We start from the raw sequence: 13053 nt of genomic DNA, 5'->3' as shown, positions 1-13053 counted from the left end.
AGATAAGCTCAACTCAAGAAGTTCTCAACACCAAGCTGAGTCAAGTCGATGAGCTGAAGAGAAATGAGTCTATATACAGTTGTTTTAGTGTGTATTATATACAACAACCAAGGTAAGCGACGCATTTCACTCTTAATTCCAATTATAGAGTATGTTGTGCTGATGTTATGTAGTTTGGTCATTTGGGTGAGATTATATGAGAGTTTGTAGCTATAACGTCTCGTTTTCTTTCGAAGATAAACAAAGACTCTGAATTGAGCAGGAAACTGGCTGTTTTTCAGTTCAACGTTAGCATGTAGGACTCAGTAGATCACTTAAGATCAGTTATTGATCACAGATTACATGACAACAGTGTCTGTCAGGAATATAACTCTTAAATTATACACTTAAGGTCACATAATGGGACTACTTTAGGATTAATTTTGTGCTCATGTTGATTTGGTGAACTTGAAGTTGGATAATTGTGTACTATTTTGACATAAAAAGAAAATGAATCTTCATTCTTCATCAGCAACCAGAGCCTCAAGAGTTTCTTTTTTAAGATGGACAGTTAATGCTTAATATTATGTTCATTCGTCATTCATTTTCTTTTCGGCTTAGTCCTTTTATTAACCAGCGGAATGAACCCCCAACTTATCCAGCATATGTTTCATGCAGTGGATGCCCTTCCAGCTGCAGCCCAGTATAGCTTAAAATGAACTCTCAATATTACACCACAATTTTTGTATTTCATTATTAAAGAGCTATATTAAAACAGCTGAAGTAATGCACTTTCTCCTGTTCTGGTTGATTACCTTAAACTCTGCGCTAAAACACCCTCATGATGGCGTCTGCAGCTAGTAGGCTACCCGTCAGTCTGTTCATTCAAAAACTATGTGTGAAGTGAAAGTGAAGGTCTCTCTTTGTGTATTTTTTATGTAAACTTTGATATGTTTGCATAATTGTCTAAAGTAATGTCCTGTGATTGTTCCATACAGGAGGATCTAGCTAGGCTCAGTGGTGTTTCTGCCTTATTAGACTGTAAAATTAGAAGAAGCAGAAGCTGCTCTTTTGCAGTTTCTCTGTTGACCTGTGGTTCTCTTTGAATCTGAGTGTTTTTAAAAAATAAATTAATTAAATAATTAAAAAAATTGATACATGTATATTATATAGTTTTAGTTTTAAATATAATAAAAATTATTATTATATATTTTTTATAAATGTATTTCTCTCTTTTCGGCTAAGTCCCTTTATTAATCTGGGATCGCCACAGCGGAATGAACCGCCGACTTAAGGCTGATTTATACTTCTGCGTCAAACGCCGGCGTATGCTATGGCGCTGACGCAAAGCCCTTCGCCGTGGCCGTCGCCTTCACTGTCGTGACGCCGCATGCAACGCGCGTAGCTGTGCATTTATACTTCTGCGCGCTGTCTCTGTTGGTCTGCATTAACACTTCCGAAACGCTAGTTGGCAGTGAGGTGTAAATGTTCCTCTGTGTCGAGTTTCTTCGCTGCTGTTTTGCTTTTCCTGAACACTTCCGGGATGTGAATCATTTTAAGGCAGGAACCGGCGGACGTGCAACAACTTTAACTATGAGGTAAACACAAAACAAAACTTTCCATCAGGAGCTCTTTCACAGTACTCCACACTTGTAAACAATCGCTCCATCAGGCTTGTACCATTCGCGTGGCTCTCGGTCCCGCCCAGACTTGTCAGCGCTTCCAAGCTGACCAATCACAGAGCTTACGCTACGTGTCGTTGCGACGTTTAGTTACATTTTTTGAGAGATTTTTCGGCGACGCCGACGGCCACGGCGAAGGGCTATGCGCCAGCTTCGTAGCATACGTCGGCGTTTGACGCAGAAGTATAAATCAGCCTTAATTCCCGCCCTTTCATGGTAGGTACACACAGTGCATACAGCTGTAAAGCTGCAGGCGCAGTTTCCCAACCCTGTTCCTGAAGGCACACCAACAGTATTTCATTTTCAACTTCATCCTAATCCAGCACACCTGAGTCAACTCATCAGAACAGTAGAAGAGAATCCAAAAGCTGAAGTTAATGGTCAGATGAGGGAGACATCATCCAAAATATGTACTGTTGGTGTGCCTTCAGGAACAGGGTTGGGAATCACTGAAGTAGGGAACAGTTTGATTCAATCTAGCCATGTATACAATACATCAACAATGTCTGATTTGACCAGAGACACAAACCACATTGACTCTTTTTAACAAATAAGTGTTGTTAAAACGTTATGATGTAGCCACACTCAATACTGAGCGTTTGAGGGTCTAAATAGGTCACGTTACAAGCTTCAAAAAGCTGAGAATCTCTTTTTTTTATGCCACTCTTTAAATCTATCAGCGAATCAAAAGTTATTAAACATTTAAGAATAATACTTGGTTGCACGGTGGCTCAATGGTTAGCACTGTAGCCTCACAGCAAAAAAGTTTAGGAGTCCCAGCAGGCCCAACTGGTATTTCTGTGTTTGAACTGAGTTTGCATGTTCTCCCTGTGTTGGTGTGGGTTTCCCCTCACAGTCCAAACACGTGCGCTATAGGGGAATTGGATGAACTAAATAGGCTGGAGTGTATGAGTATGTCTGGGTGTTTCCCAGTACTGGGTTGCGAAGATAACGGCATCCACTGCATAAAACTTAAGCTAGAATAGTTGGCGGTTCATTCCGCTGCGGTGACCCCTGATAAATAAGGGAATAAGCTGCAGGAAAATGAAGAATACTACTTATTTTTAGCCTTGAGAGGGTGTCTAGGTCTTTAATAAAGGAGCTAAAGTAATCCATGAAGTAACTGTAGTCTGATTACGAGTATTTTTAAAAGTAGTTTAGTCTAATTACAAGCACAGATTAAATGTAATCCAGTACTACCCTGCAGCATTAGCTTAAGTAACTTTAAAAAGTAGTATATAACAATCTTAAGGCATGTTTTTTAAGGAACTACTAAATGTAGCACTTCCCAGCAGGCACACAACATCATATGACGTTGATCTTCATTTCTATTTTGGTTGTGATGTCTGGTGTCCAAAAATGAGCGTCAATTTGTTGTCTTTTACCGACGTCAGCTGATATGTGGTTGGTTTTAGGATGTGACATTTAACTAAACAAAATCCAGCATCAGCTTAACGTCATGATATGACATCCATACAACGTCAAAGCCTAACATCAGTGGACGTTTATCTTGGTTGGGTTTATGTTGTGTAATCATGTTGACGTTGGAGTCTGACCGCAAACTAACAACCCGATTTTCATATACAACCAAAATTCAACGTTAATTTGACATCTGTGATGTCTGGTGCCTACTGAGTTATTAGTAATGTGTTATTTTCGCAAGGTTTTCCCCCCTTATCTCGGCTGTGTTTAAGATAGTCATTCATTACTTTTAAAAGTGACTATATCGATTAGATCTTTTACAGCATATTTTCACAGACTAATTGTTTATTCATTTGTTTGGTTTGTAGTGTTCGGAAGAGAGGAGCGTGTCACTGTTTACCTGGGCCAGTCAGCGCTCTTGAAGACTGGGTCGGACAGACCTTGGAACCTCACCAGAGTTCAGTGGTCCATTTATAAGAACACAACATACATCGCGAGTCTAAGGGACAGAATCGTTACAATATTCGACTTTTGGAGGTATCGGGATCGACTTGAACTCAACAGCAATACGGGAGATTTAACGATCAAGGATGTGAGGATGGACGACACCTTGACATACACTGTGGACCTGGTCAATGCTGATGGTACTCGGCCACAACATAAAGTTCATCTCACAGTAAAAGGTAAATAAGAGATGTTTTAGTTAGTCTTAAGGAGACAGTTTAGCCAAAAAGGAAAATTCTGTCATCATTTACTCATCCTCAACTTGTTCCAAACATTTTTTTACATTGTTACTTCAGTTGAACACAAAGAAAGCTGGAAAAAACGGCCGTTGACTTCAATATTGTTTTGGTTCCTGCTATAGATGTCAGTGATAGTTTTTATTTTGTAATTCTTCAGAATATCTTCTTTTTGTGTGTGTGTACGTGTTTTTGTGACATATCAGGACACAAATCTGTATAATGAGTATGACACAGGTATTACAAAAAGGAGGTGAAATATGAGGACATTGGTGACGTCCTCATTTCTCAAAATGCTTATAAATCCCACAGTATGAGTTTAATCAGAGAGTAAAGCTGCACACAATCTTGTGATGGTTGGGTTTAGGGGTGGGGTGGAGTGAGGGCAATACAACATATGGTTTGGACTGTATAAAATGAATGGAAACCTATGTAATGTCCCCACTTTTCACAAAAACAAAAATGTGTGTGTGTGTGTGTGTTCAACAGAAGAAAGAAATGCACAAAACCACTTCAGTGTTAGTAAATGCTAAAGAAATCAAAATGCTTTGGTGTGAACTGTCCCTTTAAGAGTGCGATACGGTTATTTAAAGGTGACCTATTATGCCGTTTTTTACAAGATGTAAAATAAGTCTGTGATGTCCCTAGAGAGTGTGTGTGAAGTTTGAGCTCAAAATACTGCACAGATAATGCTTTATAACTCTCTGAAACGGACTCTTTCAGGCTTTGATCCTAATTGTGGCGTTTTACTGACTGTCGCTTTAAATTCAAATGAGCTTGTGCTCTTTTCAAAAGAGGGCTGGGCTACAAATGCCTGTGTGTCAGCATAGTGGCAGCTTTAAAACTCTAATGGCAGATGGCTGCTTCTCACTCAAGGATTTATGCTAATGAGGGAGAAATGGTCCCTAGTGGGCGGGGCTTTCCCCCTCTGATGACACTTACAAAGGGAGAATGTCAATCAAAGTGTTTCTGCAGGCTGTTTTCATCAAGTCTGATTATAAACGCATAGAATTATTTTAACCCGGGCTCATTGTGGAAACGTAGCCCCGCGGACGTTTCTGCGGACCGCGATTTACGTTCCGGGAGATACGTATTCGAGCGTTTTTTTTGTTTTCGCGGATCTGCGAGAGGCCGCTGTGCGCGCTTTTTCGCGTCTCGGGCGGGCACGGCGTTCGCGCCTGCGCCATTCTCGCGCAAAAAGCCGCCGGATCGGGGGAAAAAAAAAAAAAAAAAGCAAAAGCCCTCGTCTTCGATGTCGACCGCGTTTTCGGATCCCGCCATGTTCTCGCCCTTATTTTCCGGATTCCGTTTTTCGTCTTACCTGATTTCCGGAACCTGCCGTTCCCCGGACTCGATCCCGGTCGTCGTCCACCGCGGCCGGCTCCGGCTCCTCCTCCTCCTCCGGGGCCTACGCTCCGCCGACGCAACGCTGTGAGCTAGGCGGACAAACTGATTGCGTCGGGAAAGCCCTCCACTCGGAGGCGAGCCGTCGGCCGGCGAGCGCGAAGAGTAGTGGTGGAGCGGCGCCACACCGCCCCGCAGCGTTCGCTCGAAAAAAACAAGCGTGGCCTTTACGTACCTCCGGCCACGTAAATCGCGGTCTCCAGAAACGTCCGCGGTGCTACGTTTCCAGAATGACCTTGGGTTGAATTATTTAATTTTGACCAGTAGAGGATGGATATTTTCTCCACAAACAATCTCATCACACATCTGTGGTTAAACCCCTTATAAAAGTGATTTTTGCATAATAGCTGCCATTTAAAGTTTTCCTGTCCATCAGACTGAGTAATTGATGTTTGTGTTCAATCCACAGAAAGACTAGAGAAACCAAAAATCCACAAAATGCTTTATTCCCTCAGCGACGGACAATGCCACGTGGCCCTTAACTGCACTGTGCCTGGCCGAAATGTGATTTTGTCCTGGACACCTGATGGATATTTCAACGGATCGTACCTATCAGGAAACCCGACCTCTACGAACCCGCTCTCAGTTGTCTTCATCTCATTTAGAGGTACTGGAAACGTGACGTTCAACTGCACTGCATCCAGTCAAGAGCAGGTGGAGAGCACATTGATGACAGTGGGATGTTCGGGTGAGTCTCAACAACACAGTCAAAAACTCTGACGAGACGAGAAAAGAAGAGCAGATTTACCCTGTGCCCCGTAGTTTTTAATGAGCCAGTCTGAACCGCGAGCAGTTTCGCTTTCTTGCATGCACTCGCCGCGCGTCTATATCTGAAATAACAAACTTCTTGAGCTCAGGGGCGGACTGGCCATCTGGCAAGTCTGGCAAATGCCAGAAGGGCCGGACCATTTTTTTAAAATGTGGGCCGGTCAGTTTTTTATTTTTATTTTTTATTTTATTATTATTTTTTATATGTACTGTTTTTACATGCAGGCAGCTTTTATCTCGTGCAACATGTGAATATTATGATGACGTTGATGATAGTAATAATAGTAATAATCATAGTGAATGTTAAGCATTTGGCCCAATCGGTGATAGTTTCGAGAGGGGCCGACTCAATCAAAGGTTACGCGGACATAATCAAAATCTGGCAAGAATGTCAAACAAACAGTACGTATGGTAATGTGGGCTGGTGTGGCTATGGTGCCAGGGCTGAATTTTTGTCCCAGTCCGTCCCTGCTTGAGCTGATGATAATAACGTGCGCTTGATCATTGATGTGCTTTTGCTCGATCCTATCAGACACTGACAAACGCGAGAGTGAAGCGCGAAAAATCAAAGGAGAAGCCGGGAAAAAGGAGCACATTATTTCTTCAGCAAACTTGAACAAACTGCCATGTTTTTATTTTGATCAACTATTATGAACTGGGAATGATGGAATGACTCTCTAACAGAGGCTACACGTGCTGCTGAAGATTACACACACAGATGAGAGGTCTGCTCTGAATGCGGGCTATATTTCCTGTTGTTTTTGAACCTAAATCAGGACTAAATGTCTGTTGTGTGTAGTTTTTCTGTAATTAATAATATATTGGAGACTGTAAGGGGCTGTATGTGTTCATATATGTTCACTTAATTATTTATTTTATATAACTGCAGACGTTACAGTAGGCTATTTCGCACTGTCATTGATCTGCAGTTCTAATCAACTCATGTTGATGGAAAAGTTAGTGATAAACATTTATACACAAGTATTTATGTGTGTAAAGCGTCTGTTTTGTGAGAAGTGCTTCTCATATGATATGTGAACGACCCGTACAGCTTTACTGTAGACATTTATTCGAGCGAGAATGATGCGACTGAAACTTTCTGTCATGCACAACGCCCACCCAAAGGGCACCCTTGGTAGTGGAAACGCAAGCCTGATAAAGGTGACCCGACCCGAACCGTACCGTACTGAAACAAGCCATCAATGTTCTCTTCAAAACTACAGTAGTAGTTTGAAGGTGATCAATTGAGGTTGGCCTAAAACTATTCAGCAACACACATTCTGATCTTAGGCTAATTTCGAATAACTCTTCTGATCCACTTCAGATGTTAACCACAGTATGTGCATGTGTGAACGGTACACAATAGAAAGTGCATGCTGTGCTGTGAGTAAAATGTGCTGTTGTTTTGTTCCAGAAAACCCCCAGATGTGTGAAGTCTGCAGCTTTTGCAGACCGTGCAGCACCGGTGGTTTCTGTGTGCTGTGCTATATTGTGTTAACAGCTGTGCTTGTTGTGTTCGCATATAAAAATAAAGGTAACAAACATATGTTGTCGTTAATTATACATCACAGCTTTTTTTTTTTTTTTTTTAATCAACTATAATTTTTGTTTTATAGAACGAATTAAAGATTTCTGCATGAATGGCCCTGTTCAGTTCATCCAGAATCGTTGGTAAGATCTGAGTTTACTGTAATATTATTTATTTATCAGTGGAGTGCAGAGCTTCTGTTTCTGTGAGAGAAAACTCCTTTGTGTAAGATTTAACCCTCTCAAGGCAGGCGTTGCAGATTTGCAACAGGTGTAACTGAGTCAGATTTGTCCGCTCATTTGTTGTCTTTTTCGCTTAAGCTTTTTCAACTCTGCCCACAAATGTTCTATAGGATTGAGATCAGGGCTTTGTGATGGCCACTCCAAAACATTCACTCTGTTGTCTTTAAAGTACATTTGAACTAATTTGGCAGTATGCTTAGGGTCATGGTCTGTTTGGAAGACTCATTTGTGGCCAAGTTTTAATTTCCTGGCTGATGTCTTGAGATGTTGCTTGAGTATTTCTACATAATGTTCCTCTTCATGATGCCATCTATGCTGTGAAGTGGACCAGTCCCTCCTGCAGCAAAACAGCCCCAAAACATGATGCTGCCGCCCCCATAGTTAAAAATGAACTACCTTATTACTCCAGACACATATTTTATGAGTTTTTTTTTTACTCAGAAGTACCACTGCAGGACTTGGTTGTCCATTAGCAACAAACAGTTTCCCCACTTGCTCAGCAGATGACACAAAAGACAAACACTGTTTCTTGGAGAACCAAATCAGGGCTCAACAATAAGGACTGGCCGGTGGCCCAGGGCCAGCGTGAGAGACACTTGGGACAGGATCATTACTGGCCCTATTGGGACAGTGCTGCCTTGTCACTAAAGTTTAATCTGTGACTTTTTGCCAATTGCGTGCATTTTAATTTTGTGCTTTTAAGTGTTTAAATGATACCTTCTCTGTGATGTCGTAAATACTATATTGCTTTTCGGTTCCTCTTGATGTTTTGAGCATGCTGTTTTTCCCTATAACCTGGTGACAATCAGTACAGTGAAGAAACGGCAACATGGCGACAACATCACGTTATAAGGCTAAAAGAAAATGTCATGTTCCTGTGTCTTGGAAGCAGGACATTTACGTGGGAACAACACGACAAATAAATGAAGTGTTATTTTGCACAGTTTGCCGTCAGTTTGGCAAGTCAGCCACCTTTTGTTAAATAATTTCGAACTGCAATGAAACCCCTCCACATTTTCCAGACTGCTCTTTTTGTTTGCATAACACTTCGAATTTTGCACATTAACCATTTATTAACTTTTTTTAAGTATTGAAATGCTAGATTCACAGATGTTAGTTTTGACATGTTATTTAAAATATGTGGCTAAAAAAGCTATTAACTTCTTTTTTTTTTTTTTTTTGGTGGGGCCAGTAAAAATTTTGGGAGGGCAAGTAAAAATCTAAAACATTGGCCTGGTCGGATCAGTAGAAAAAAATCCTTACCGTTAAACCCTGCAAATGACAAAAGCCCCTTTCACACAGTGAGACCGGTAAATATATGGAAAATTTCTGGAACGACTTTACCGGTATATTCAAAAAAGCGCTGTTCACACAGGCGAGGACGTTACGGAATTTTTCCGGAAAAGAGCATTCACACATCCATTCCAAAATACCGGTAAATTCTGACATCATTCACCACAAATGAGCTTTAAACAGCTGTGCTTGTGTTTGTAAACATTTGACTACATCACAAACTCTGTGGATGGATCAGTACAGTGAACAACTTCGATGAAAACATATAGACCTTTTTCATGGCTGCTGCATGGAGGGCGCCATAGCGACCAGCGTCTTCCGGTAGAATGCTAAAAACTTCCGTTTACAGCGTGTACAACTGGTAATTTGCGCTCTGAAAATGGGTTTCAATAATGTTTTTAATGGATAACAGAGTGTTTTTGTGACACACAACTTAGAAATGTGTCTGTTAAAGCCGTTATAATCTGTCACATGTGGTTCAAGCGCGTCAGAAATACGAGAAAAACGTTCTCCTAGTTCTAGCTCAGCGGCTCTTTAACACACACGCATACACAGAGAGAGAGAGAGAGAGAGAGAGAGAGAGAGAGAGAGAGAGAGAGCGCAAACCAGAGTACAGGCATGAAACTTAACAGGTATGAAAGTCGTGCAATTTACAAAAATGACCAATAAAAGTCTGTTATTGATCCTCTGCTGGCTGATTTGCTGTTTATTCCAATCGCGAGCCGTTTGTGTTTCATTTCATGTGTTGTTTTTATCACGGTTTGTGTTTTTCTGTCATTTTGAAATGACACTAGCCTATATTTTCACGTTGTCACAGTTATTAAATCAGTGTGTCAGTGGCACAGTACAGGCTACGTGTGTGTGTCAAACATTTTGGTGAATTACATTAGTTTGGGCTGGTTATATATTTGAAAGAAAGAGAAACTGTTGACTTTAGCGATGACGAGGCTTCATTTAAACTGCTGAAGATGTCGTCTGACAACGAGGGGAAAACGCCTCACAGCAGCTGTTTTCCATCCAATTAGATGGCTTTTCTTTAAATGATCAGTCCAGGAGATGGTGCTGATGGACAACAGTATTATTTCAAAGAGGATAAAAGCAGGTAAAATAGATTAAAACTATCGTTTCAAAGCTGTCCAAATGTGACTGTTTACACGCATCAGCTGCCGACCGGAAGTTCTTTGCATTCTCCTTGCGCATACACGCAAAGCATAATGGGTAATTTTGCGTTCCAAGAAAAAGGTCTATAGAGAAACACTTTCGCATGTCGAGATGTTCATGATATGTGCGTGTGCTGGCGCTCACGGGCTGTTTCACAGGCACACGCAAAGCTTGAAGGTAAACAAACAACGGCTTATCATAAGCATCTTATCGATAATTAATTACACGGTTGTCATTAAGATGAACATATAAACGTTATCTGACTGATTTCTAGCAGCTAAATGTGTGTGGAAAAATATTCAAAGGCTTTTATTCTCATAAACCGCGCGGACGTAAATGCGTCTGACTGTTCTGATTGGCTAAAGCAGGCATCTCACGTCAGCCCGTTCTAAACGTGATGCGCTCTTTCCGGTAATCTTCCTTCTGCATTCACAAAGCGCAGCATTCCGGCAAATTGCCGGTAATGTTACAACTTCTCTTTCCGGAAAATAGCCAGAACGAATTTACCGGTATTTTCAAAAAGGGCCTGTTCACACATACAACCTTTTCCGGAAAATTACCGGCAATTGTATGTGTGAAAGGGGCTTGAAAACATGACCTACTCAATGAGGATTTGAGATATTGGATTTGGATCCCATATTGTTTTTGTCGTTGTTCTGCCTCAGAAAAGCAGTTTGTTGCATTGTTTGAAAAGCTGTATATATAAAGTTATTGTTCATATCATATTCAGTCGTCAGTGTCTAATTACCACACTGGGCCAATGTTGCAAATCTGCAACATCCCAGAACGCCGTGCATGTGGAGGTCCCTCTAAAAAAAAGTCAGGATTCTATTGTACTACCCCATATGATAATTTCCCCCAAATATCAGATTTTTCCTGTTTCTAAAACTTATTTTGAGCCTGAGAGGGTTAACATGCTGTATAAATACTGCTATGTTAGTCTGACCTCTTTCCCAGAGATGGGTTGTGGCTGGAAGGGCATCCGCTGTGTAAAAACTTGCTGGATGAGTTGGCGGTTCATTCCGCTGTGGCGACCCCGGATTAATAAAGGGACTAAGCCGACAAGAAAATGAATGAATGAATGAATAATTAGTCTGACCTCATTGTATTGTTTAAACTGTTTGTTTAATGTATGTCATAAGAAAAAACCTTAGGTTTTGGAATAAATGTTAATTTTTTGGTGAACTATCTCTTTAATCAACAGGTCGCCTTCAGCCCCAGCACACTCATCAGAGTCTGCTCCAGCCCCAAGCCTGAAAACTTGTACTTGAATGAATGAACAAATGAATGAACTTCTAGGTACTCGTGACTTTAAACTCAATAAAAGGCAGCTTTTTTAATGATAATTTGTCTGTCTTCTTTGCTCAATGGTGCGTGTAAGAGTTTCTGGTTAAACAATAAACTGTGGGAGTGTGTAGGTGTGAAGTTTGTCAGTATTTCGCAGTATTGACACCACTATTTTAGGTCACTGTGAATGCTCTTGAAAAATAGGAAGTGGTCAAGCTGAACTAGAATTAGAGATGTGACCTTTTGTTTTTAGCAGATCTGACTATGAGTAAATGCTGCAGAAATATTGCTCTGTTTACTGAGATGACGCTGAGCTGTTTCACACTTAGCTCATCAGACGTCCATCGGTGTGCAGAGATGTTTTGAGGAGTGGGGGCTCAAGTGGACATTATATTGTATCTGTTTATAACTAAAACATATTACATTGATAGTTAGCTCACTTTAAAAAAATGTACCCACCATTAACTTAGCCTTAAATGGTTTTGAACATTTAGTTTATTTTTGTATTAAGAAATTCCTTCATTTTCCTTCAGCGTATTTCCTTAATCAGTGGTCACCACAGCGGAATGAACCGCCAACTTTTCTAGCATATGTTTTATGCAGCGGATGCCCTTCCAGCTGCAATCCAGTACTGGGAAACACCTATGCACTCCCACACTCACGCACACTCATACACCACGGCCAGTTTAGTTAATCCAATTCACCTATAGCGCATGTGTTTGGACTGTGGGGGAAACCGGAACACCCGGAGGAAACACACGCCAACACGGAAACACACAGAAATGCCAACTGACCCAGCAATCACTGAGCCACCATGCCACCCCAAAAAGAGAGCATTTTAAAGAATGTTCAACAGTAAACGCTACTGATTTCCATAGGGAAATAAAATACTATATAATGCCATGATTAGCCAAAATTCTTCAAAATATCTTATTTATTCAATAAAAGGAAGTTTTTAACAGGTGGATAGTCAGTAAATGATGACAAAATTGACATTTTGAAAAAAAAAAAAACTTTTTATAATTATTATTTCAGGATTTTCACCTTTATTACAGAGGACTGTAGAGAGAATTGACAGAAAACATGGGGAGCAGAGAGAGTGGATGGATAGGCATAGGACCACGAGGTGGAAGATCTTGGGTCGCCGTGAACACCTGAGTGCATGTGTAACCACACTAACCACTACACCACTGGGGCAGACCCTATTTTTTTTAACACAAATCTAACTTAAACATCTATTTAAATTCCCTCATAATTGTTTTACGCGATTTTCTTTTTCAACCGATGTCTACAAAATAATCAGTTTACAAAACTTTACACAACTCATCAAGCACAGGGCTGCCCAAACCCGGCCCCGGAGGGCCATGTGTCCTGCATATATTAGTGCCAACCCCAATTAAACACACCTGAACCAGCTAATCAATCTTTTTCTAGATATACTAGTATCTTCCAGGCAGGTGTGTTTTTTATATTTAATTTATAAAAGTTTTTGTAAAAACATAACACCCAATACTGTACATCATGCACATATGTTAACAAAATGATCT

The 13053-nt window shown here is 40.8% G+C and overlaps 1 protein-coding gene across 2 annotated transcripts; it reads left to right on the top strand.

Moving 5' to 3' along the window:
- si:cabz01074946.1 lies at positions 1 to 11557 on the top strand. Of its 2 annotated transcripts, none has more exons than XM_002667618.7 (6): positions 1 to 112; positions 3452 to 3766; positions 5637 to 5915; positions 7410 to 7529; positions 7612 to 7666; positions 11424 to 11557. In XM_002667618.7, exons 1-6 carry the CDS (start codon positions 64 to 66, stop codon positions 11488 to 11490), a joined length of 885 nt encoding a protein of 294 aa, XP_002667664.3. In that variant the 5' UTR covers positions 1 to 63; the 3' UTR covers positions 11491 to 11557. The 2 variants fall into 2 exon arrangements, with proteins under 2 accessions (XP_002667664.3, XP_068078615.1); XM_068222514.2 differs by having other exon boundaries at positions 8207 to 11557.
- Positions 11558 to 13053: the final 1496 nt, after the last annotated feature.

Source organism: Danio rerio, chromosome 7 (genome assembly GCF_049306965.1).
Source record: "Danio rerio strain Tuebingen ecotype United States chromosome 7, GRCz12tu, whole genome shotgun sequence".
In the NCBI taxonomy this organism is placed as follows: Eukaryota; Metazoa; Chordata; class Actinopteri; order Cypriniformes; family Danionidae; genus Danio; species Danio rerio.
Note: the sequence above shows the minus strand (reverse complement) of the source record. Positions and strands in the feature narration are given on the sequence as shown.